This window comes from Canis aureus, chromosome 4 (genome assembly GCF_053574225.1).
Source record: "Canis aureus isolate CA01 chromosome 4, VMU_Caureus_v.1.0, whole genome shotgun sequence".
NCBI lineage: Eukaryota > Metazoa > Chordata > Mammalia > Carnivora > Canidae > Canis > Canis aureus.
This window is the reverse complement of record NC_135614.1, coordinates 5,349,512-5,376,823: the sequence shown is the minus strand read 5'-3', so window position 1 is coordinate 5,376,823 and position 27,312 is coordinate 5,349,512. Positions and strand designations below refer to the sequence as shown.

The following is a 27,312-nucleotide window of genomic DNA, read 5'->3' as shown; positions in this document are numbered from 1 at the left end:
CAAGAAACAGAGGCATACCATACTACCTGGGGTGGTGGGATTTAAAAGAAAACAGAAAACACACTTACAGAAGTTCAAAACATTTCCCCAAATTAATAGGTATACATAATTTCTTTCATCAGATGGTATTTAACAAAACTCCCTTTATCTCATTGCGATCTAGAAGGAAACGTTTTTTTTTTTTAGCAAATTAAAATAACTGATTTCACTACAGCTATGGCCAGGGATGTGAAAAACAGAAACTGTTCCTCCAACTGAGTTTCAATTAGTTAAATTTTGCACAGCAGTTGAGATTCTTCAGCACAAAGAAAATGACCAATGAGGGACAAGTGAGGTGATGTAGCACCTAAAAGGACCAATGTTCAGTATGGTAGGGTTTTGTGGCTTTTGTTTTAATTTTAGTCTATGCCCCAGACTCCCAGAGGTCTTACTCTCTGAGTAAACTATTCTCTTACCCCTCTAGACTTCCGCTGAGAAGACTGTTCTGCTCACCAGAGAGCATCAAGACTGGCTGGTCCTCTTGGGGGTAGAGCTTAGAACTGATATTGACCCACAGCTGAATCCATTTTGGAGTCAGCCCCACAATGGGTTTGGTGCTCCAGAATTAACTGGTGTACCCCTTACGCTCCGCCATCATCATGCAGTGATTTCAGAGGCATGAAGAGAGGACAGTGGGAAGGGATGGGTGATTGGAATATACTTTTCCCTACTACAAATTTTGGTCCATGCCTGCCCACCATGGCCCTGCTGGAGTTTAACAACCATTAGGACAGTCAGGCCTGTGATCAATGCCACATGGGAGGTTGGAAAGAAATGGAAGAAAATGAGAGGCATTAACAATGCCTGGCTGGTCCAGGCTGCATTATTTAAACATTTCAGCCTTTGTCCCATGTTAGGGGCCTTTGTAAAGATGGGCTCCCAAGGCATCAAGATGGAGAAAAACATAGCACAGGAAAGAAAGAGATCCCACTTTATTAGAAAAGTGGGCATTCCCTGAGAAAAGCCCTTTAGAGGAGTATGAGAAAAATGGGAATGATATATTAAATATCATTTTAGATCTACTAAAAACACTACCCACCTTTAGAGATGTAGCCAACATTTCAAAACAAACACCATAACAAAAACTCCACTCCCTCCTTCTCCCCACACAAATGGGACACATCAAAGCCAAATACCTCATTCTTTTCTTTTTTGAGAGAGAACAAGAGCGAGCAAGAGAGAGCACAAGCAGAGGGAGAAGGAGACAGAGAGAATCTCAAGCGGGCTCCATGCCCAATGTGGAGCCTGACACCAAGCTCGATAGCACAACCCTGAAATCATGACCTGAGCCAAAACCAAGAGCGGGACTCTTAACTGACTGAGCCACCCAGGCGATCCCAAAGCCAAATACCTTCTGCAACACATTGCCGGCCATTCCCAGTATAGCCCGCGACACAGCTGCAGCAGAACCCCGTGGCAAAGTCCCTGCATTCGGCATGCACAGAGCACTGGTGTCTGTTGTTGGCACACGTCTGGCGGGAGTCCGTGTTGTAGCTGAACACTGTTCAGAGAAAACACAGCACACCTGTAAGCACCCTGCATGGCGGTGGACCAGGCTTTACCACACTGTGTGCACTTGAGCCTCGCAGGAATTCCCACCTGCTCTAGTAGTGCTGACTATTTGTAGCTACTTAAGTCATATAGTGGCTCCTGTACTCAAACCACCAAGGCAAATGGGTCTAAAAGGAGTTTGAGAAATCACAGGAGTGAGTTATTTAAAAATGCTATAATCCAATGTACTGGATCACTGAATCAATATTATCACTGTATCCCTACTAGGTCACTGCCACCCAACATCAATCTTAACATGGCGTCCATGTAATATAGTCAGATCAGCTTCACATTTTGGGACATATCTTTGATTTTTTTTTTTTTTTACTATCTTATTGTGGTAAAAAAAAAAATATATATATATATATATAATAAAATTTGTCATTTTAATGACCTGAAAGTATTTTTAAAACTTCCCCATTCTTCTCCCAGGGGAAAACTCTGAAGCTCTTATACTGAAAAGCTGACTAGAAATAATTCCTTAGTCATACTTGGTCTAAAGGTCTTTGACTCAAAAAAACAAAAAGAATTTCTATTTCAAATTCCTACTTCCCAGCTTCATTTTGTTAGAATTATGAACTGGCTCATTAAATTTAATAATCCACAGCAAATTAATTTGGAATCAGGTTCAAAAGCACATGGGGAGACATTTTAGAGGGGATAATGATCCAATTTATGATTGACTGTGACAAGGGCAGATAAAAGTAAAGTTTAACATCAGGTCAATTTGATTAGTCTACAAGCTCAGAAGGGAATTTCCGGTGTGTAAAGGTGGCGTTTGGAGCTCGGAACACTAGGGCCTTGAGCTGAACACACAAAACGTGACTGGTTGCTTCAGCTCCAGCTGCGGGCCTGGCTCCCAGTGGGTCCCTTACTGCCTGCGTATCTGTGAGTGACTTTTCAAATAACACCAGGAATAGACTGCTGACTATAGAAAACTGACCTTTCTACTAAAAACAGGGAAATAAAACCATGGGATGGAGGGACAGAAAAATATCTGTTTTAGGCACAGTTGGAGTTCAAATTGAGGCTTTTTACCAGTACCAGGTAATATACCACCCCGAGTTGCTGGTGCTAGCTATGATCTCATTTCAAAGTGATGGCTTCACGGATGAGAAATTCACAGACACCTAGACAGGGGAAAAGCAGGTTAAGACTCCAGACTCCACATCTGTGAGTAAACATAACCCCAATGTCTGGGGGACACCAGTCTGGAAGCAGCTGTAAGAGCAGAGTGCCATGTGCTAAGAGTTGTTAGCATTGCCCCAGGAAATCCAGGGTGTATGGAGCCTGACACTGGGCTCAATCTCACAACCCTGAAATGAGACATGAACCCATGTTCTCATCATGCCATAAAGGGTAACTTCTCTATTTCTATGCCTTAGAAGTAAGTAAGCACATCCCCCCTGGGCCACCAGATCTTGTCCAGGTTTGGGGATACTCCAAAAAGAACAAACATTTATAACGACTGCAATGAAACAAATCAGAAAATGTAAGGAGAAATAAAAATTGAGTGAATAATGTGCAATGGAGTCGATTTTTCTGGGGGCCTTATAAATTCATAGTAGAAGCAGGAAAGAGTCACAGTAAACATCATTTAAAGGCTTAGACTATCTCATGTAAATGAATGTTAACAGATTATATGTCAACCTGCTGAGCAAAACATAATTAACACAGTTTAATTTGAACATCTTTTATAAGACAAATCAAAGCATGCAAGAGCTCAAATGGTTTTCCTTCAAAATAGAGCAAAAACCCGACAGAATATGGTTGGCTAGAAAAGATTGTATTTTAAAATTATCTTTAAAAGGGGGATCTATTTGTTTTGTATTTTGAAATCTTTAAACCCAGATTGTTTTGTATTTTGAAGCCAACCCTGAAGCTGACAGGACTGGGGAGGAAAAATAATCAACCATCTTCACGCCAAAACCAAGAGGAAATAGACGTCAAAGATAAACTGCGTAAATAGCCCAAGAACCTTCTAAAATGTTTTTTCAGGTGTGTGAATATATTTCTGATCCCAGAAGTCACAAATAAGAAAATCTGACTTCCAAAATACTTCCAAAGCCCTCTTCTCTTTCAAACAGACAAAAGGAGTCAGAGGAAACTTGAAAGAGCACCCGCTCGGCAGTTCCTGTGACCACAACCCTAATCCCCAAAGATCCCTTGGAGTCTCTGAAGCCACCAGGCCCATCCAGCAAAGTTCTACAGCTGCGATGGCCACCCCTACTTCCCCAGGTCTCAACCTTCCAAACTGCCATATAAGGCACACAACTGACCCCCTCCTGTCCTGGGACATGCCAGCTATAACGTAAATGGCCGTACCGACTCCTGTCTCCTCAACCTCGTCCACGTCTATGACCTGTGCATGCTGCTGGGGAAATGTCTCTGCTGGTGGCTGGAAAGACCTGGTCCTCTCCGTGGGAGGTCCGGGGTGTCTCTCAGTGGGCAGGCGGCGGGGGGAGAGGACACGGGGCACGCTGTACGTGCCAGGGTCTCCCCTCCTCGGATCCTCATAGGGGAAGGGTGTCGTGCTCACGTCCCCCAGGCCCAGATGGGTCACCGATTCATAGTCTTCATCATCATACTCTGCTCCGTCATCCAGTCCAAGGCTCACGTCGGAGGGCACCACGCCGCTGGCTGTGGCTGGACTCCCGATCTCGAACACCCAGACGCCCTGCTGCCCAGAGTTGCTGCTCCTAGAGGAAGGACAGGCTTCTTAGAAACAGGCCAGCAACCCACAAACTTCCCCCACTAACAAAGCAGGAGGAGCCCTTAGAATCTGCATGTCAGCCTGGAACACACTGCCTACTTTGTCTGAGTCTTTGGTTCTGGCATAAAGCTCCTAAAATCCTGCTAATCTCTGCAGTGTCTCTTGTATGCTGATGAGATGAGCGGTGGCTGGGACCCCAGAGATCTTCAGGATGAGGGCGGGACAGCAAAAAGACCCAGGCATGATTAGAGGGTTGGAGCTTTCAGCTCCACACCCTGACTTCGAGAGAGGGGACAGGAGTTGGAGACTGAGTGAATCACCAATGGCCAAGGAGTTCATCAATCATGCTCATGTAATAAAAACCCCTAAACAATGAGGGTGGGAGAGCTTTGAGGTTGGTGAGTATAGGACATGCAGAGCTGGCATGGAAGCCTCAAGTCCCCTCTGCCTCTGATACCTTGCTATATGCATTTCTTCTACTTGGCTGCTCCTGACTTCTATCCTTTAAAATAAACTGGCGATAGTAAGAAAAGTGCTTTCCTGAGTTTTGTGAGCCATTTCTAGCAAAATTATAGAACTTGGCAAGGAGTCACAGAAACCCCTAATTTATAGCCGGCTGATCAGAAGTAGAGGTGGCAATGTGGAGCTTCCCCATAGCTTACATCTGAGGTGGGTGCAGTCTTGTGGGATCAAACCCTTAATCTGTGGGGTCTCTGTTCACCCTGGGCTGTCCGCATCAGAACCGAGCTGAACTGTAGAATGCCAAATGGATGTTCAGAAAGTTAGGGAATTGGTTGGTGTAGGAAAAAAAAATGCCACCTATTTGGTGTCAAAAGTGTTGTGAGTGAACACAGTACAGACTTAGATTATCGGAAATGTCAACTCTAGCAGCTGTGGGATCTTGGACGGGTCTCAGTTTACCTTTTTCCATCCCAAGGGTATGGTGAAATGTAAATGAGATTCAGGATGTAAAAGACTTGTATAATTTTTTAAAAAGTACAATACAATGACCCTAATCTCTTCTTCCTTCTCCACCATGTTTACTGTTCTTATGCATCTGTGATTGGAAGTGCTCCTATCAGAAACTATGTAAAATGACCAGCTTATACAATGGAAAGAAGGAACAGACATTACTCAGTGGAGGATACGGAGCAAAACATTGGGGTGGGATAGGGGATAAGGAATCAAGAAAGCCCTGTAGAAACAGGTTATGTATTCCATCTGTCGGTCCCAGGACTCCAAGAGAGGCAGTGGTGTGCAGGAGCTTGCTAGCACCAGCTCATGAGAGCCAGCTGCTAAATTTTAATAATTTTGCAAGCCAGTTCTTAAACAGACCCATTGTAAAAAATTAAATCCTATAAACTTACAATTAAACAAATTACATTAAAAACAAAGGCGCTAAATACTTGAAACCCATCATGTTGAATTATTTAACTATTATCGATGTTCTGGAAGTTATTTAAGTCTACTGCATCCGTAGGGTGAGAAGAATGGTTCTCTTCTCAACTTCATATTGAGCAACATGACAAGGGTAGCTGGAAACTGGCCATGAGTTTCACACCACAGAAACAGGCGAGCACAATAAATGAGGGCTTTTGCCACCCACACAATGCCAGTTGCTACTCACACCATTAAGTCAAGGGCAAGGGATGTTTAGATCCAATTGGGTAATATGAAATTGGGAGGGTGGTGTTCTTTCTTCACTTTTCAAGGCACAATGAGAGAGAAAGGTTTTAGTTTTAGAAAAAAAGCAGTCTGAGTTTCCCCTGCTTTTGCCAAATCCTACAAAATAGCCCAAAAGAGCACTAATTCTGTTGTGAGAGTTTCTATTCTCATCCACGTGGCGGGGCAGGGGGTGTGAAGGGGGAGACGTTCTTTTCACAGCTGTGGGTTTATAGCAGGAGATAGGGTTTGAAGAGCGTTTATTTGTAACTTTATGCTTGTAGAGGAGATGGTAGCAACCGTTTCAAATGTGCATGCTATAAAAAAAAAAAAATGGGATACCTGTTCATTGAAAGAGTGTATTACTTTGAATTCATCAAGGAAAAGGCACTACATGATATAAAAAACTGTATAAAAAATTTAAATCTGTGGGAACGTTTTCAGGACATGTTCTCTAGTGCCCATTACTGATATATAATAATATATACAATCCTTAATAAAATAATAAAACCATCATCTTAATAATAAAATGATCATCAAGGGAGAATCTACTGAAGAACAAGGAAAGCATACTTGGCCAAATTTCCAATTGATTCTCTGTCGTTAGCAAATATATTGTATGCTCCTTCGCTCTTCCAGAATAATCCCTGGATGCCTTGACTGAATGCGACCACAGCAGGAACTTGATTCTCGTCCTTCTTGGAGAATGTCGTATAGAACTGCAGGCCATCTTCAGGATAGAGAAAAATGGCATAGGAGCTGTAATCGGAGGAGGCCAGAACAGCCTGGAATGTGTTTCTCTGCAAAGATGAGTTGAGACTCAGTTACTCAGGAATATATCATTAGACCTTAAATTGTCCTATTCACCAGACTATCTAGACAAAGTCCTGAGATAGCAGTACTCTCACCTTATTCTAGAAGTATTTTTGTAGCAAGAGTTAGGCATTCCAGGATGGCTCCACTTAAATCTTTAAGGCTGGATCAACATGAAATTTTCCAATTAATTAATGAATACCTTCTCCATGAAGCTTCGCTAAAAATTATAGAGATGGTACCTCTACACTGGGGCCTAAATCTCATGCCACTGAGCAAATTCTTATCCTTAGAATTTGTTTCCATGGCCATTAAACATATTAACCACACTTATCATTTGTCATACATTTATCGAACCCAAGCAATGTACAGTCAGAAAAAAAAAAAAGAACATGAGCATTGGGAGAAAACAGATTTGAAGCTAAATCTTTGCTCTACTCATTATGGGTTATGGGACCTTGGGCATGTTACTTAAATTCTCTAAGCCTGGATTTCTGAACCTGCTAGATGGAAAGAAAACCACATACTTCACAGAAATGTTAGGAGACCTGTGTATGATATGAAGAGCCAGGCACAGAGAAAGTATTCCCTAAATGTTGTTGGTACCTTTCCTATAAATACATGGTCTCCACACTTGAGAATTTCCAGTTTGATGGGAAATTGACATGTGAAGAAAACATTGCAAAATGGGGGGACAGATTCTATAATGGAGTTGTGTGCAAGTGCTATAGAAGCCACAGAAAGAAGCGCCTGAAGCTTAGGGGGCAGGAGCAGAGGAGGCTGTGCGAGTTTAGAGGATCAAGTACGAGTTTTACACCAGTAGTGGGGGCAGGCAGAGAGGGCAGCAAATGCAAGATCCCAGGGCCGAGCGAGATTCATGATCAGAGAATTATGAACAATTTTGACTCAGCTGTGGCAAAGGATGTGTGGAAAAGTAAGGAGAAGGGGAGATTAGTCCCAAGAGGTGGGCAAGGACTCTGTACAAGGGGTTGGGTGTTCATCACTCAAGAGGAGGGGACACACAGTTGAGAAATTTAAGGGTTTTTTTGGTTGCTGTTTTTTGTTAAAGATTTTATTTATTTATTCATGAGAGACACAGTGAGAGAGAGGCAAAGGGGGAAGCAGGCTCCTTGTGGGGAGCCTCATGTGGGACTTGATTCCAGGACCCTGGGATCACGACCCGAGCCAAAGGCAGATGCTCAACCACTGAGCCACCCAGGCGTCCTGAGACATTTAAGGTTTTAAGCAGTTTTCAAGTAGAGCACTCAGTTACAAAAAGCAAAATGTGTCCTACAGGCCTATAACAGGCTTTCCCAAAGTGTGTTCTGTGGGACAAAATGTATCTTACTAGGGAGGGAAAAAAGGAGTATGGCCAAAAGATTTGGGGACTACTAAGTTTTTTTTTAAAAAAATTAGGCAGGTTTCTTTATTGCAGGACTTTTTGGAGCGAATCACCAAGGGGGAGATAACGTTTTGCACTTCTCAAACTTATTTGGCCAGGGGAGGTCTTTTGTTCAAGGACTATCTTATAGGACTGGTATTCTGTGGAACACACTTTAGGAACTACCGACCTAGAACATCCTCTGTTTAAATGGAGTGCTTTTGGATCTTTCAAGTTTCTCTCTACTCTGTAATACTATAAAAATCAAATAATGGTGGAGCGAAATTATTGTTTCTAAGGAGAAACAGAGGCATGTCCCAAAAAGTGACTTTAGATATAAAGATGGCTTCCTTGACCTACTCAAGAATCTCTCTTCTTTCAAGGAAGACCAAAGTATATAAAACCAACCTACTGACAACCTTGTACTTGGAAGAGTGCTTACCTTGCCTTCCTGCTCAGGGTCCTTGCTGGGCCCCTGGTAGGGGGCCACAGATTCCCAAGTGACAACCACCACACTACTGGGCTGGAAAGAGACTTCTGGGAATCCTCTCTGGACACACTCTGCAGCCAGCTGAGTGACAGAGGGTGATAAGTCTTCCCGATAATAAACCTTCCCAAGGCCATCTGTCGTGTCCAAGTCCGCCAGAAAAGGTGCGACTGCTCCGAAGGTTGGTGGGAAGACCCCAGGATAAGATTCTTTGGCTGGGGGTTCACTCATGGCAATAATGCCATTTGTGGTGACCTGTACAAGAGAAAGCATCGTTAAGAAGAGAGTGGGGAAAGAATTCTTCCTCAGGAACTCTGAGCTCCCACTCACAGAACACTGTTCAGGTACCCCCAGTCTGTCAAATACAACAGAATTGGAGAAGGATATGATCCTGAATTACAAAATTCAGCACTCCTCTCCTAGGCAAGATGGCCTGGTGGAAGGAGCATGGTGCAAGAATCACAGGACCTAACTCTGACATATACCCATCAATGGGCCTTGGACATGTGTCTTGAACTTTGAGTCCTGGGCTTCCCACATGTGCGTGCTTTGCAGCATGCAAACCTAAGCCATTATTAAAGCCTTCACTAATTTACCCAACAAATTGAGTGACCATTACATACCAGGGCTGTACTAACTGCTGTGGGTCCCAAAATGAGTAGTACACAGTCTCTGCCTTCAAGGAACCCACAGTCCAGAGGGACTGACATACATGGAAGATGATACAATGAGTAATGGGTCAAGAAGTAACTTTGGCAGCACATGGCTGGCTCAGTCCATAGAGCATGCAACTCTTGACCTCAGGGTCATGAGTTCAAGCCCCACTTTGGGCCCAGAACCTACTTTAAAAAATAATAAATAAATTAAAAAATTGAAAGTGCATCTCTTGAGAAAAAAAGTAAATTGGAATGGGGCATTATGATATCATTAATTATTAGGAATAGTTTAATGTGTCAGAATAATAGCTAACACTGAATATTTACTATGCTCCAGGCATTTTATTAACATTTAATCCTCAGAAGACCTCCATAAGACTAGATACTACTATTATTCACATTTTTCTGATGGGGCAAGTGAGGTATGTTAGATCTATCCAAAGTTACCAATGAGTGACAGCACTGGGATTCAAACCCAGGGGGCTGGACTCCAAAGTTGGCCTTCTTCATCCCTACATACATCCTTCTTGAAATCAGTTATGCTTCCTATAAAAAGAGATCAGTATTCTTATCCAGCTAACCACCACACTCCTTGGGAAAAAGGGAAGGGACAAAGAGCCCCTTGATTGTTTGAGGGTACTCAGTGGTGGGGGTACTTGGGTCTCCCTCAAAGCCATGCTAAGGATGAGGCTTTGATTCCCTCTCTCTTTCTTGTTAGCGCACAATCCACTGATGATATAGAACACCACTTCAGTGCCCTTTTTACTTCGAGAATCTGTGATTTAAAAAAAAAAAAAAATCCCCATCAAATGGGAGCAACTTTGCAAATGGCACCTTGGTCTGTACTTTTAAGAGGCTGTGGATCGCAAGAACACGAATGCAAAGAAAGGGACTCTTTCTTGTTCAGGAGTTGATGGGAAGGCTTATGGGTTTTCCAAGTCACTTATTTCCCTCCCTCCTCCTCCCACTGCCTTCTCCTCATTACAAAGGGGAAGGGCTAGGAAGGCTCTGGGCCTGGGAAGGGACAGGAAGGAGAGTTCTGGGAGATTACATGTAGACTTAGCAAACCCCTCCCTTTTTACCAGGCTTCATGGGCTGTTAACTGTAGAGGGGCACACTTTCCAGCACCACCTGGCACCAGCGATGCCTTTCTGGAGCGTGCTGGCAGGCTGTGGAGGAGGGAGTCAGGGAAGGAGCTCGGCCAGCTCATTTCTCACCCTCTCCTCTGGCCAGAACCATCCACACATCCCCTCGGACTGGACATCCCAGCGGGGCTTACCATGTGGGGGCGTGGGAAACAGCTCACTTTCCCAAGCCACCAGATGCTGGCAGTTATCAGCCTCTAGTGGGAAGCGATCACACGGAGGCCACATACAAACAACTTAGTTTTTAAAAAGCTGTTTTCCAGTGAAATTCAAGTCAGTCCAACAATTCTGAAAACACTCCCAGTGTCTTTTATTCTTTAGAATCTGGGCACAGGACTGTTTCTATTATCACAAGGAATGCTTGGGGAATCAAGTTTTTAATTTTTTTTTTTTTTTTTTTTTTGGAATCAAGTTTTTAGACAACAATCAAGAAGCACTGCAACTGCTTTGGACACAGACCACATAACCCCCATTAGTATTAGTACTGGAAAATTATTTTTCAGCCCTTTCTTCATGGCACAGTCAACTCAATTGTTAGTGATAATGAAAGATGACATCTCAGATCAAGTTCATTTACAGAATACCCAGACATTTTCTTTGATTCTTAGCTTTAAACTTCTCCTCCATGAGTGTTTCTGTCTTTTTTTGTTTGAGATATACCAACTGATGGCTGACTTGAACAATACTTTCTTAGTTTGGGTGCCCATCTCACCACACAGATCTGTGGAGCATGTGATATTCCCATCGTTTTGTTCCTTTTCCTCCATCTTCTTAAAGTTGAGCAAGTCCATTGAAGAACTGGGAGCAGAAAGGGAAAGGCCCCAAAAGTATTTAGGAAGGCAGGAGGATGGATTCAGGTACTACAACTGCTAAGGGGACTGGAGTGGGGTCCATTGAGAGATTCATGCCAGGCGCCTAGTTGCTTAGGACAGGAAACTAGGGAGTTGGTCTTGATTCCTTCCCCTTTCTCACCCATGCCCCATGTATTCCACCTCTGAGGTCCCTGGCACTTTCTCCATCTCTACCACCAGCAGCACCCTCTCCCCTGCCCCATGCATTCTTGTGACTGGCTCACTCCCACCCTCCAGGGCACAGTGAAGTATGGCCTCTAGGAGAGCCTCCTCCATCTGTCCAGTGTCAACTCCTCCTGCTGACCCCTCTTTTTCCCTCCCTTCACTCCCTGACCCCCATTTCTGTCCATGTTTCCTGTTTGTTTCCTTCCAAGTGCAGACCATAATGTGTAATGACCTTATTTGTCTGCTGGCTCTTGCTACTTTCCCCACGAGGATGTATGTCCCTTCAAAAGTTGTGACCATGTCCACCTTGGTCACTGCCATAGCCGCAAAGCTTACACACCACCTGACATGTTATTCCCTTCCCTCCCTGACTTCCTCCAGAAATCAGGGTAGTGAGGTTCAGACAGAATAAGGTCCAGAAACCAAAGTTGTTTTCGAAATAGTGCCTGACTGTGTGTGAGTTCCGTTTGTGAGCTGTATGAAGAATTGCAGCATTATGTGTTGCCCTGGTCCTTCCCTCTAGAATGCCACACCGGTTACTAAAACAAAGTAAATACGAAACTGCTAACTTGAATCAAGCAAGTCTCCAGATCTAACCAATGGTTAACAGGAAATACAGGGGACAGAAGAACATGTTCCATGATACTATAGGGACATGATCAGCAATATCCAAAACATGGGACACTGTGAAGGACAAATAGCCAGTTTCTTCAACAAATACACTTCAAGAGAAAAGGTGGGGGGGGGGGGATCTGTAGATTTGAGAAGTCCTAAGAAACATATCTGCCAGATCTGGATCCAGGATCAGACTGGATCCAACTTAAGCTGGACTCAGTCCAGCATGAGGCCTTGGGTGAATAAAATTTTGTTTTAAGGCTGAACAAACACATTAACCTTAACAAGATAATCTTGAAATACAGTGGCCACAACGGAGAACTTTTAACCTAGATAAGCTTATACGCTTATGAGGTATCCTAGAAAAAAAAGAGTCTCAGCCAAGCACTCACCATAAAAAGTAGAGTGAAAATTATTTTTCCTGCTCTACAGCTTCTGGTGACCAGGATATGACCTGCCAGGACACCCTACTTGCTCCAGAGCATGCAAATGGGCTCCTGGGAAAACTGGCAAAAGCCAGCAAAGGGTGAGAATTCGCGCCAAAGTCAGCTCTCCTAGATCTCTATCTGCAGAGCCTGGTTAAGAAAGGAAGGTCGGCAGTTGCAGCCGTGCTCTCCGGGTTCCTGCCTCCCCCCCTGCGCCGCCGGGATGGCCTCCCAGAACCGAGACCCAGCCGCCGCCAGCGTCGCCGCCGCCCGGAAAGGAGCCGAACCCAGCGGGGGCGCCGCCCGGGGCCCGGTGGGCAAGAGGCTGCAGCAGGAGCTGATGACCCTCATGATGTCTGGTGACAAAGGGATTTCTGCCTTCCCTGAATCAGACAACCTTTTCAAATGGGTGGGGACCATCCACGGAGCAGCTGGCACAGTATATGAAGACCTGAGGTATAAGCTCTCCCTGGAGTTCCCCAGTGGCTACCCTTACAACGCACCCACAGTGAAGTTCCTCACACCCTGCTACCACCCCAACGTGGACACCCAGGGTAACATCTGCCTGGACATCCTGAAGGACAAATGGTCTGCCCTGTATGATGTCAGGACTATCCTGCTGTCCATCCAGAGCCTGCTAGGAGAACCCAACATTGATAGTCCTTTGAACACACATGCTGCCGAGCTCTGGAAAAACCCCACAGCCTTTAAGAAGTATCTGCAAGAAACCTACTCAAAGCAGGTCTCCAGCCAAGATCCCTGACTGTCCAACCTACTCTCCTTGTGTTGTCTTTTTATTTTCTCCCTACATGGTCTGTCCTTCTCTTCATTTCTGTCTAGGACTCTGTATCTGAAGCTGTGGTGTCGTTTTTGTTTTGTTTTGTTTCTGTTTTTTAAATTAAGTCTCTGTTTGAGCCCTTGTGATGAATATATTAAATAAATACATTGATTTTTTTTTAAAAAAAAAAAGAAAGGAAGGTCAAATTTCATGGTGTCCCTTCCTTTCCAAATTCAGATTGGCAGGCAAAAACATTTGTAACAATTAGGTCTTTGAATTGTGACCTGTGAATTTTACTTTTGGGTACCCATTGGTTGTTGATTCTTTCTCTCCAGGGGACAGCTACTGCTCTCTTATTTATCTGGTTTAGTGTCAGAATGGGGGGGTGGGCAAAATTTGGCCAGGCAGAGATGTGTGCTGCCTTCCATTTGCGGCTAGGGTCCTATCAACTATTGCCAACTCGCAGGAGAATTGTCTAAGTCTTTCTTTCTTTTGGTTATCTTTGGGAGTGGCTAGGGGATTATCTTGGGCAGGTGGTATCCTTTGCACCCTCTTTGGGGATGCCTCTTGCATCCAAGGGGTTGGATGCAATACTGCCAGGAATATTAATATTCTGCCAGCTGAAACCTGATGAGATATCTGAAAGGATTTTTTTTAAGTAGCTCTATGGTCAGAAGTTGACTAAATCAGAAGTTGATATTCAGAGATGATAGGAATATGTTTTTAGGCTTTCTCACCTAAGATAAAATGAAACTATTCACCCAGAGGAAAAGAAAAACATTCTAAAGTCTTTTGTGTAAGGATTTACTAAAATATTCTGAAGACATCTAGCACTAAATCTAGAACGTATCTTTTGATTTCCATCTTGGTGGAAGATCTGCTCCCTGATATAAAGAAGCAAACTGCAGATAATGCATTTAGATGGGCAGTTCAGCCCCTCAGTATCTTTAAGGCTACATCTCAATTGTTTGCAGAATTAAGAGCAACTGTCCTTATCTTACAAATCTTTGCAAAACCAGAAATACAGCTCTAGAAACAATTGAAAGTCTACCTATTTTTACCAACCCCCAAAACTCCCTTATCCATCTCAGAACGCTTGCAGATATTGTGAAAGATCAGGACTTTTGAAACAGAACTGCTTTGAAGAAAATGAAGGAAACATTTAAATAGCAACTCTCCGAGACTTCTGATAACAGACAAATACACTCAAAAACTCCTAGAAAAAAAACTTGCCTTCTTTCTCTGTCCCTAGAAGATGTCAATTTTACCCTGCCTTTGAAATGTAAACATCCCAGGGGGCAAATAAAACACAGCCCATAGTCACCTGAAACTGAAAGAAAAAAGATGAGGGAGGTGGAGAATTTTCAAAATATTAACAGTTTAAAAAGCTCCCTCCCCACACATCTAGTCCACAACCTCCATAAAATCACTGTCAAGAACAAATACAAATTTTAAGTCTCTTCCACAAATATTCGAAAAAGCTTTAGCCACCTGCCATCTGAGCAGGTAAACTTTCCATCCGCCAGAAACAAACTTTAGACCCAACTGGTCTTTCATAAACTAGTGAGTTTTGCATTATCATACCTGCCTCATGGCTAAAATTTAATTTTTTTAAAAGATTTTATTTATTTATGCATTAGAGACACACACAGAGAGAGGCAGAGACATAGGCAGAGGGAGAAGCAGGCTCCATGCAGGGAGCCCGACGTGGGACTCGATCCCAGGACTCTAGGGTCACGCCCTGGGCCGAAGGCAGGCGCCAAACCACTGAGCCACCCAGGGATCCCCATGGCTAAAATTTTAAGATAAAAGCAAGGCAATCTCCGTTTGCATCTGTCTACATATTTACTGTATATATATTACAAATGTATGATTTTTCTTCTACTCCAGATAGTAATGCCAAAGTTAATTAGTAAAGAGCTCTATTTAATTGGCTTAAAGACAAACACGCATTCTGTCGGTCTAGTGTACACTCACAAATATAAAAACTAATCCAAATTTTTTCAAGTTCATGTGATCTTGGATAATCTTTGATAAATAAAAGCTAGTATAAGTTTGTTGGTTTAATTAAAACAGGCTCGTCTTAGAGTTATCAGCATTAAATAGAATACTTTTATTCCATGTAGGTTTACTAAAAGTCAAAGAAGTTCCTGATACCTGTTACAGAATTTGTCAGTAAAAACGATAAGATAGGGCAGCCCTGGTGGCGCAGCGGTTTAGCGGGTTTAGCGTCGCCTGCAGCCTGGGGTGTGATCCTGGAGACCCAGGATGGAGTCCCACGTCGGGCTCCCTGCATGGAGCCTGCTTCTCCCTCTGCCTGTGTCTTTGCCTCTCTCTCTCTCTCTCTCTCTCTCTCTCTCTCTCTGAATTAAAAAAAAAAAAAAGAAATCTTTAAAAAAATGATAAGATAACCCTTAAGCGTTTAAGATCTTGAGAAGTTTTTATGACTAAATGTAATTATCAGAACAAGTGAGTTAAACAGATACTAGTAAGGTGAGTTTATAAATGAACTTTTCAACAATGATGATGCTTGATGGTATGTGTACTTAGTTTCCAGGGACACCTTGGTGGCTCAACAGGTTAAGCATATGACTCTTGATTTTTCGCTCAGATCGTGATCTCAGGTGGTGAAACTGAGCCCTGCATCAAGCTCTGCGCAGAACATGGAGCCTGCTTGGGATCCCCTCTGTCCCTCTGCCCGGCCCATCGCCTTCTTCCCACTGGTACCTAGCACACAACCACACACCCTCTCTAATTTAAAAAAAAAAAGTTAAAAAAAAAAAAAAAAAGTTTCCAGAATCTTTCTGATATCTGGAAACCTAAGTTATACTGAGAAAAGTTCAATGATGGATATTCATTGACTATCTAGATCATTTCCAAATAAGAGAAAATACTGAAACATTAATTACAATAATTAATTAATTATCTATCTTTGGCTTTCTTTTACAGAGGAATGCAAGATTTTGGGTCTATTAGTGAACATATTCTGTGCCACACTGGAAAACTTACTATTAGGAAGTATACACTTCCAGAAATTATAAAATGTATTTGTCTGTCAGTCCACAATTGCTTCTTAATCTTCAATAGGAATTAAGGATTCTAATAATTAAGAATTCTAATTAATATATGTAATTAAGACTACTAGAAATAATAAGAATTTTTAAAACATGTAACAATATCAATAGTGTACTTACGTAAAACAAAAACTGAAGCTTAATTTTCTTTTATCTGCTAGAAGGACAGTTTTCTTGGACTATTGTGCTGCTTTTGATAAGAAATTGTGAATATTTTTTTCTTTACCTTTTAAGAAATCTACCTGGAAAGAAAAGATTTTTGTCTTGCCAAAATAACTCACTGTGCTTTCATGTTGTCTTTCTCAGGTCTTTGATTTACTTTAGAAAACCCAGTCTTTTCAATAGCAAGAGAGTGAAGTTTCGTTCACAACTTCGTAACCTTCAGTATCTACCCTTAACATTGTCTATTGTCACCTTGATTAAATAGATAATTAAATATTAAATCATAATGATCTGTGATTCTATTTAATCAAATGTTCAAGCCTGTTGACATTTTCTAAAAATCAAATTCTAAAGTTTTTTTGACCCCAAAGTAAGTTTAAGATTTCCCAGAGGGGGGAAAAAAAAAAAAAAGATTTCCCAGAGGGTCCTGCTATTAAATCTCAAAGGATTTGTCTCTCACCTCATAAAAGAGATGTTACGTTACTTGGGTTTATTTGGTATTTTAAATTACATAGAGTTCATCATCAAATAAGTGATGTTAAACCTTAGGTTATATTGTATGGATGCATGTTATTAATATAAGTGCTCTAGAAATTGTATGAAATTCCAAAAAATCTGACATGTCCTGGTATAATGTTATCAGTCACAATTCCAGTTGTTATCTTAAAATGTCATATGTCATAGAAATAACCAAATTTTCTTGTCAGTTCTATTATAATGAATTCTCATCAGATCTTTAAACATGGTCATTTTGTGTCTTTTGTCATGTACAGACTATTACTTTACTCTGACACTTTTGCAAAAGTGCTTCATTGTCAGAAAGTGTTCATAGAAAGGACTCTGACAAGTACTCTAGAGTATACATTTCGATAACTTTGTGATTATATAACTGAAACTGGATTAAAGCAGAACAAGAATTAATAACATGGGATTGAATGAAATAATGAGGGTTTTTTTTACAGACTTTTCTTTGAGACATTGCTGGTTCCTTAATGTTTTTTTTCCAGCTTTAAGGAAAGTATTTTTACTTTTTCATTTTGTAAAGTCTACCTTTGTAAACATAATTTAAGCATTTACTTTTTCTCCCTACCTGATCCCTCCAGAATGTGGAAACTTACTGAGTATTGTTATTTTTATACAATATAGTTATTTGCATAAGTTCAATAAGAATCTGTCCTCGTTGGACACAACTGGGAACACTGGTTACATGACCAAGGCTTTGACTGAAATGTCAGACTTTCAGAATGTACAGGGGAATGTACAAGTACAGGGGAACTTGGCTGGCTCAGTCTGTAAAGTGAGTGACTCTTGATCTCAGGATTTTGAGTTCAAGCCCCATGTTGGGTGTGAAGCCTACTTTAAAAAAAAAAAATGCTTAAAAGAATGTGCATAACAGATTTAAGAAACTAAAGTTGGTTTTACTGAGCCAGTAAGAGCTCCTTGGAGAAAACAGCCTAGTACCGTGCTTACAGGGTTCTTAGTAGCCCAACCAAGTGGTTAAGGACAGGCACTTCCTAGCAACCCCAGGGAACCTCAGGATATCCTGGGGACCTCATGAAGAGAAAAATTCACCCAAATCTATAGGTATTTCAGGCTAAGTCTGATGACGAGTCCTTAGCTTGGCTTCTTAGCCTGGAGAGGCTTTTTTTTTTTTTTTTTTTAATTATTTTATGTATGTATGTATGTATTTATTTATTTATTTATTTATTTATTTATTTATTCATGAGAGAGGCAGAGACATAGGCAGAGGGAGAAACAGGCTCCATGTAAGGAGCCCGATGTGGGACTCGATCTCAGGACCCCTGGATCACAACCTGAGCCAATGGCAGATGCTCCACCACTGGAGCCCCTGGAAAGGCTTTTAAAAGTCCAATCTAAGATTCCTTATGAAAGTTTCCAGCAGGGGTGCCTGGGGGACTCAATCAGTTAAGTGTCTGACTCTTGGTTTAGGATCAGGTCATGATTTCATGGTCATGAGATTGAGCCTTGCCTTGAGCTCTGTGCTCAGTGTGGAGCTGGCTTGAGATTTCTCTCTCTCCCTCTCCCTCTGCCCCTCCCCCCACTCACACATTTTTCTCTCTCTCAAATGAATAAATCTTAAAAGAAAAAAAAAAAAAAAGTTCCAGCAAAGCAGGTGTAAAAAGAACCCTGACAGTCAATCACTATTCTTGCTGCACTTAACACAAATAATCTGGTCAAATTTAATTTTTCAACTTATTTTGCAAACAGATTAGTCTTACCATGATTCTCTTTGATAGAAATAAGGGTGAATGTTTCAGTAGAAACCAATAACACAACCCTGCAGATGTCAGATTCCACTCCAGTTCGTGGTGTTTGAGGTTTTGTTTTACCCCTGTAAACTGTACTGGATCCTGAAGTCTTCAAGTTTCCTCAAAGGTCTGGCTACAACTCCAGACTAACATTTCCAATTTTCTCCCACCATTCTTCTTCTTTTCTTTTTTTTTTTTTAAGATTTTATTTATTTATTCATGAAAGACACAGAGAGAGACAGAGATGCAGGCAGAGGGAGAAGCAGGCTCCCTTTAGGAAGCCTGAGGCAGAACTCAATCCTGGGACTCCAGGATCACAACCTGAGCCAAAGGCAGAAGCTCAACCACTGATCCACGCTTCTGATTTGGAATCACAAAGAACGAAGACTGCCTTTGAACCTCATGGTAAGGGACTATGCCAGGTCCTCCTTACTGCCCAGAGAACAGTTACACTTGAGGGACTTGAACCATGGTCCATGTCTCCCAATTAAAAAGGGCTCCTCCAGGCCCTAGGAACTGCACACCAGCTGGAGATATAAAATTGATATTGACTAAGGAGGTTCCTCCCCAGAAGCAGATGGCATCTTGAGGTGGACAGCCCTGCCAAGGTCATGTATCAAGATCTTCACCTCTCGGGTGCCTCAGTAGTTTAGTTGGTTAAGTGTCCAACTCTTGATTTCAGCTCAGGTCTCAATCTCAGGGTCATGAATTCAAGCCCCACATTGGGCTCCACACTGGGTGTGGAGCCTACTTAAAAACAAAAACAGAAGGATCTCACCTCCAGTATGAAGTCTCTATTCCTTTTTCCTTTTCACTACTTGTGTTTTCTCTCTGAATGCATGGGAAGACAATGCTTTCTAACTGTGGAACCTATCTTTGAATCAATTGTTAAAGCAGTAACTTAGAACAAAATCCTTAGACTCCCTCCCCAAAATTGCTCTTGGTCATAGGACAAACCTTAATTACCTTTTACTTGAGCAAGGAGGTGTGTGTGCTATGGCCAACATCACTTGCTGTACTTGGCTTAACAATGGGTTGTTTTTTTTACTTATTTGATTCTGATTGGTTTGGTTCTTGGATACCATGGCTCCAAAGTACACTCTAGACATTGGGACTTATCCTGCTTATAATAATCATGGTAGTCTCCCTGAAACACTGTGTTCTCTCAAAAGCTTTAAATGCATGTTTACAGCCACTAACCACCAAGCAAATTATCTTCTTAAGACTAAGTCATCAGAAAAGAAACAAAGGGAATAACTGATTTTTTTAAAAATGTAAACCCAAGGTCATGACCTGCAAATACTCCAGAAAGATTCAGCTAAAAGACATAATGACCTGTGAATACCACAGAGAGGATGAGAAAAAAAAAATGCAAGAAGTTCAGAGCTTGGAGAAGCACTAATGCCTTAAATTTTTTTTTATCACATCTCTCAGGCTGAGAGCCTGATCAAAAGGGGAGAATTGTAAAAAACAAAACCAAATCCCACAAGATAACATGCCTAAATGGAGTCACTTATGCTAAGCTCACATCATCAAACCAAGACTTAACTCTTTTTTTTTTCTTTTCAGTTTCAGAGGTAGAGTTGTATATAACACCCAGTGCTCATCACATCATGTGTCCTCCTTAATACCCATCACCTAGTTACCTCATCCCGCCCACCCATCTCTCCTCCAGCAACCTTCAGTTTGTTTCCTAGAGTTAGGAATCTCTTATGTGCTAAGATTTAACTTAATTACAGTTTGGCTCTTCCAAAAATCTGAAACCAATCAGGAATCACCTGACCAACACTAGTTAGGGAACTCCTGGACACACCATTACCATCCTCTAAAGGAAAGGGACTTTGCAATAACCAATCCCATTTTTAACCTAGTAGGAACCTTCCTTGTTCCTGCTCCATCTAGCTATGAAAGTCTTTCATGTCGTACAGCTCCTCAGAGCTCATTTCTATCTGCTAGTTTGGATACTGCCCAATTAGAATTGATTTCTGTTCAAGTAAATGCTTAAAGTTGTTAATATGCCTCAATTTATATTTTAACAACAGTTCACAATTAGTACCTTGGAGCCCTAAATCAGGTACCCTGACTCCCAATGGCACCAGCACACTCTTTGCTACAGATTATACCACAAAACTCTTACAGATTAAATGTATTCCTGAGACAGCTTGTCTGAATTATTGAGAGAATAATAATAATAATAATGTTATATTATTGTCTATAATACTTCTTTATTGAAAACAGCTACTTCCAGGCCATTGAAAATGTAAATATTGCCTTGAAATCTTACTTACAGTTTACACCAGGAAAAAGAAGCTCCTTTAGTAAAATTAAACTTCATTTTAGTGTGTTACTAGCACAACTTAATGCCACTTCAAAAAACATATCTAGGGGTCCCTGCCTGGCTCAATCAGTGGCATGTGCGACTCTTGATCTCAGGGTTGTTGAGTTCGAGCCCCACGATGGGTGTAGAGCTAGAAAAGAAAAGAAAAGAAAAGAAAAGAAAAGAAAAGAAAAGAAAAGAAAAGAAAAGAAAAGAAAAGAAAAAGAAAAGAAAAGAAAAAAGGAAAGGAAAGAAAAAAGAAAAAAGAAAAGAAAAGAAAAGAAAAGAAAAGAAAAGAAAAGAAAAGAAAAGAAAAGAAAAGAAAAGAAAAGAAAAAGAAGACATATCTATTCTCTCCCTCCAAGGAGCACACCAAACAATAGGCTCTTCATCCAGTCACACAGGGCAGAACACGTCACTTATATCACAAAACACCCCAGGGTGAAAATGCCCAGCACCACATGGCTAACAGCTGGAGTCACTTAAGTACAATTGTTTGAACTCGGCTAACATGAAGAGGGTGGACAGAGCAATTAACTCTTACTGGGGACTGTTCCCTATTTTAAAAAGCACTTCCTGTTTCAGGCTCATCTTTAAAGACAGCATGTAGCACTGGAGAAAGTCTGAATGAGGACACTCAACAAATTACATGTTAGAAAAAAAATTACATGTTAGATTCCTTATATTCAAATGCACACTCAAGTTGTTGAAACAACCATAGTTTTAGGCTTCAATGAGTCTAGTAGCAGTCACCAGGCAGAGAGCAGCCTGCAAAAGTGGAGGAGAGCCTTCCCCAAAACAGATGTAGTTAAGAATACTTGAGGTAGGCACAAATAAGAAACAAATGGGGTTGTTTTACAAATGCAAATAGCTATACTGAGAAGACCATGAAATTGCCTGCAGTTGCAAAAGCGAACTCCATGGGTGAGAGAAAGCCAGAATTTAAGGAAAAATTATTTGGGGGTAAAGAATGGAAAGGCAACAAACATTTACTGAGTGTGGGCTACGTCTGAGGTCCTTTACTAAAGCTGTCTGCATTTTTAAAAAGGTAATACAAACATCCTTCTTTTCACATATATAAAAAAGACAAGGAAATGAGACTTAATTTAGCTTCATGTCACATAACCAGCAAGTGATGAAACCAAGATTTTCACTCACATTTGCTGGCACCCATAACATTTGCTCTTTCTGTTATATTTGGCTAGTTCAGAAGAATCGTGAGCAAAAGTCATGTAAGTTGCAAAGCTTCGTGGGATGGCTTCATGGATTACGACTGGGTAGGTAGAAAAACGAAAAAATTAAACAGGCCTAAAGAAAGAAAAGGTTGAGAAAGAAGAAGCCCAAGAAAGAGCCAAGTCCAAAATACAATCAAAGAGGAGGTTGACTGATTTCAAGCCTAGGACAATCAGGGGACCCAGGGCCTGACCTTTATGGTACTTTATGGTGCTTTCATGGTACTTTATGAAGCATTTTTATTCCAGTTATCTGATTAAATCTACTAAAGTGGGCATTAATATTATCTTCATTCTCCTGAGAAAAAAATTAGTTTCAGTTTTTGGGTCTTGCCTAAGATCATCCACAAGAAGTGCCAGAACAAAACTCTTAAGTCCAAATTGCAAATTTTTTCCATTAACCCCACAGAGCCAGAGAAATGGCTCTAGATTGAATTAGAAATAAAAACAAAAGTCTTAGCATAGAGGGATCCCTGGGTGGCTCAGTGGTTGAGCGCCTGCCTTCAGCCCAGGGCATGATCCTGGAGTCCCAGGATCAAGTTCCACATCGGGCTCCCTGCATGGAGCCTGCTTCTCCCTCTGCCTGTGTTTCTGCCTCTCTCTCTCTCTCTCTCTCTCTCTCATGAATAAATAAAATCTTAAAATTTTTTTTTAAAGTCTTAGCATATAAAAACAAGGGAAAACCTAGGGGTAATAGTTGAGAGGTGTGTCAGTGTTTTCAACTTAATCCAGTTATCTAATGAGAGACTTTGGATCATTTACCCATCTCTTCCATAGGATATTTCTACCTGAGATTAACTTCCACCATTTAAAAATGGTTAATCTTTAAATGTTCACTTCCAGTGTGTCTATTAAAGAAGGGGTAGAAATGTTCCTCGGTATTCCAGAACAGAAGCCACTCAAGAAAGGATGGAGAAGAGCTTGTCTAAACTCTCCATACTGGGGAGAAGCATGTTCCTCTTTGACACTTGGGAGGTAGATATCAGAAGTTACCAACTAGAGCCCCAGAAACTCTCCTCATTTGGATTACACCACCACCTGAACACCAATCCCTTCATTTGAACATTAGAATTATAGGGAAAGAATTAAGTATCTATCTGCTTTTCCAGAATGAGCCATATGTCAGTATTACCCAAAAGCCCCAGATGATGGGGGCTTGTAAAGTTTCTTTTTACAGAAGGACATCAGCTAATAAATGTAGAAAGAATGATAAACAACAAAACTAAAACACCACCTGGCAGCACTTTTTTTTTTTTTAAGATTTTTAAAAATTTTTATTTGAGAGGAATGCCTGGGTGGCTCAGCAGTTGAGCATCTGTCTTTGGAGGGTGTGATCCCGGGGTCCCGAGATTGAGTCCCACATCAGGCTCCCTGCATGGAGCCTACTTCTCCCTCTGCCTGTGTCTCTGCCTTTCTCTGTGCGTGTCTCTCATGAATAAATAAAATCTTTTTTTAAAAATGTATTTGAGAGAGAGTATGAGCGGAGGCAGGGGGATAGGGGGCAGAGGGAAAGCGAGACACAGACTTCCATTGAGCAGGGAGTACAATGCAGGGCTGGATCCCAGGACCCTAAGATCAGGACCTGAACCAAAGGCAGCCACTTAACTGACTGCACCACCCAAGGTGCCTATCACTCAGTAGTATTTATTTATTTATTTATTTATTTATTTATTTATTTATTTTTAAAGATTTTATTTATTTATTCATGAGAGACACACAGAGAGAGGCAGAGGGGAGAAGCAGGCTCCCCACAGAGACCCTGATGTGGGACTCGATCCCAGGACCCTAGGGATCCTAGGGATCATGACCTGAGCCAGAGGCAGATGCTCAACCACTGAGCCACCCAGGACTCTGACAGCACTTAATTTAATAATTGATTCAGGCAAAGATCATCAATGAATGATGCTAAGCATTAGTTGAAAAGTTGATGGGAAAGGGGCCAGCTGCATAAGGCTGAAGTATCATCCCATAGCTTGCTCACTGTTCACCAGGGGGAAAATATGACAGATATGATCTGGCTGTCATCTCCTTAACAGTAGCAGCTAGTACAGCAATAACCAGACATCATTTGCCTCCTAATGTTATACAGTATGACATATACGACTTCATTCATGAAGTATTCTTGTTAAAGAATGTTTAGCCTACTCTATAGTAAAAATACTAATATCCCAAATAAAAAATACACAAACACTTGAATAAATGTTCTCTAAAGAAGATCTATAAATGGCCAATATTGGCCTACATCACTGAGCATATGAAAAGATGCTCAATGTCATCAGCCATCAGGGAAATGCAAATCAAAACCATAGTGAGACTTCACACCCACTAAGTTGGCTAGAATCAAAAAGTCAGATAAGTGTTGACAGAAGATGCAGAGAAATTGGAACCCTCATACATTGTTTGTGGGAATGTAAAATGATGCAGCCACTTTGGAAAACTGGTAGCCCCCAAAATATTAAGCAGAGTTACCATATGACCTAGTTTTGGAAGGAGAAATTTACCTCTACACTCAAAGGTTCTTCTGATTGTCCTAAGAATTAAATTAACATGAGACAAATTAATAGGACAAAATCAAATCTAATTTCGAACATACAGGAACACCACGTACAGAGGGTATTCCAAGACAGGAAGGTAAAATGAGGTATATGTATACATGCCATCCTGAGCTAAGGAATGAGATCAGAGAGTAGGGAAATTCACAGGACGATAAGAGCAAATGTTTGAAAATTAGATGCTTGTCCCGCCAGGTAGATGGTCACTCAGAAAAAAATTCTAATAAAAACTCTCATTCTGGGAAAGACCCCAACTTACATTCTTCTATGTAGTTAAGGCAGGGGCAAATGATTCTCTTGAACCCACAGGATCTTGATTGCATTCTGCTCAAAATAACCCACATGCTAAAGTGGCATAATTAAGGGAGACTTGTTTTGAACCTCTTCATTTGCAATTCCACTCCTCAGTAGACCCAGGAGAACTGAAAGCATATGTTCACACACAAACTTGTGCACAAACATTCATAGCAGTATTATTCATGAATAGCCACAAAAGAGAATCTGGATATCCATTAACTTATGAATAGACAAAAGGGCAATATCACTCAGCCATAGAAGAATAAAGTACCCATCCACGCTACAACATGGAGGGACCCTGAAAATGTTATGCTAAGTGAAAGAAACCAGTAACAAAAGATCACATATTGTATGATTCCATCTATGTAAAATGTCCAGAACAGGCAAATCCATACAGACAGTAGATTAGTGGTTACAAGGGATCAGGGGAGTGGGGAAGCTGGAGTGGAGATGGGGTGTGACTGCAAAAGGATATGAGGCTTGGTTTTTGTTGTTGTTGTTGTTTGTTTGTTTTTTATAGGAGGCTTGTTTTGAGGGCAATCAAGATATTCTGTACTAAGGGACGCCTGTGTGGCTCAATGGCTGAGACTCTGCCTTCAGCTCAGGTCATGATCCCAGGGTCCCAGGATGGAGTCTCACATCGGGCTTCCCGCATGGAGCCTGCTTCTCCCTCTGCCTATGTCTCTGCCGCTCTTTGTGTGTCTCTCATGAATAAATAAATAAAATCTTAAAAAAAAAAGATATTCCGTAGTTAGTGATGAGGGTTGCACAGCTTTCAAAATATACTAAAAATCACCGACTTGTATACTTTAAAGGGATGAAATTTATGCTATGCAAATTATATTTCAATAAAGCTGGTATTTAAAAAATCAAGGAGGTATGTAAAATCAGGTGGTAGTCGTAGATATACATACATTTGTACATTTGAGAATCTCTCTGCAAGGAGATTAAAAAAAACTTCATGAACAGTGATTGTCTCTAGGGAGGAAATTATGGGGCTGGAGACCAGGGTGGGAAGGAAATTTCCCTCTTCCCTGTTTTTACAAGTTTTTTTTAAAACCATTTGCATCATCTTACTAGTTCCAAAATGACTTTAAAAATAAAATTGCATGTGTTTTCTAAAGAAAAAAAAAGTTTAACCTGAATATTTTCAAGATTGCCAGTTTTCGGGAAATATAGAGATGGAATAACAAGCCAAAGTACATTACAAAGAAATAGTCAAATGCAGAAGGTAGGGCATTCTACAGGACAATAGGCAGTGATTCTTAAACTGATTAATCAAATGGGGAATTTCAAGATTAAAACAGACTAAAGAGGGGCTGGGCTCCTTGGTAGCAGAGTCAGTTGAGGGCTTGAGTGTCCAACTCTTAGTTTTGGCTGAAGTCATGATCTCAAGGTCCTGAGATCAAGCCGTGCATCAGGCTCCACACTCGGTACAAGGTCTGCTTCAGATTCTGTCTCCCTCTTCCTCTGTCCCTCCTTGCCCACACACACTCTCTCTCTCTGAAATAAATAAAATCTAAAAAAAAAAAAAAAAAAAAAAACAGACTAAAAGAGATATAGTCAAATGTAATGCTTGTCTTTCTTTAGACCTGTCTGAGTAAGTCTAGCTACAAAGGACAGCTTTGGGAATACTGGAGAGCTCTGATATGAAATGGACATAAATTGATAATAGGGGATTATTATTGATTTTGTTATGTGTGATCATACTCAGCTGGCTAGATAGGGAAATGCTCTTATTATTTTAGGAATATGTACTAAAATATTTAGTGATGTAAGTCACAAAGACTATAATTTACCTTGGATGCATCAGCCAAGGGAAATTAATGAAACAAATATGGAAAATGCAAACAATGGTTACATTTAGGTAATGTGCCTATGGACACTCAGGATATTATTTTCTCCCTTTTATGCATGTGTTTGAAACACTAATAATTAAAAATTAAATAAAAGAAAACAATTTACTTGAGGATAAAAGCAGTTAAGGAACGTGCTCCTTAGGAGCTAAGAACCAACTTTTTTCACAAGCAATGCAGCAGTGAGCAGTATCGTGCAGTGGGGAGTAGTTTGATGCAGTGTTAAGTCCTATCATGCGGCAGTGGGTCGTGGAATGCAGTGGTGAGCAGT

At 41.2% G+C, this 27,312-nt stretch overlaps 2 protein-coding genes across 2 annotated transcripts in view; one reads left to right on the top strand and one right to left on the bottom strand.

Annotated features, from left to right (window-relative positions):
* NID1 (nidogen 1) overlaps positions 1-27,312 on the bottom strand; it is an 83,919-nt gene that overhangs the window by 47,424 nt on the left and 9,183 nt on the right. Inside the window, exons 2-5 of the mRNA XM_077894417.1 lie at positions 8,602-8,901; positions 6,539-6,765; positions 3,916-4,289; positions 1,391-1,540 (exon numbers count right to left, since the gene is read on the bottom strand). Of these exons, the coding sequence (XP_077750543.1) occupies positions 1,391-1,540; positions 3,916-4,289; positions 6,539-6,765; positions 8,602-8,901 (1,051 nt within the window). The remainder of the gene's footprint in view (positions 1-1,390; positions 1,541-3,915; positions 4,290-6,538; positions 6,766-8,601; positions 8,902-27,312) is intronic.
* Positions 12,681-13,457, top strand: LOC144311770 (ubiquitin-conjugating enzyme E2 C). The gene has a single exon (XM_077894292.1). It carries the CDS (start codon positions 12,727-12,729, stop codon positions 13,264-13,266), a length of 540 nt encoding a protein of 179 aa, XP_077750418.1. The 5' UTR covers positions 12,681-12,726; the 3' UTR covers positions 13,267-13,457.

Excerpts from the sequence above, each read along its gene's own strand:
- LOC144311770 (XM_077894292.1), top strand. The coding sequence starts at position 12,727 with ATGGCCTCCCAGAACCGAGACCCAGCCGCCGCCAGCGTCGCCGCCGCC.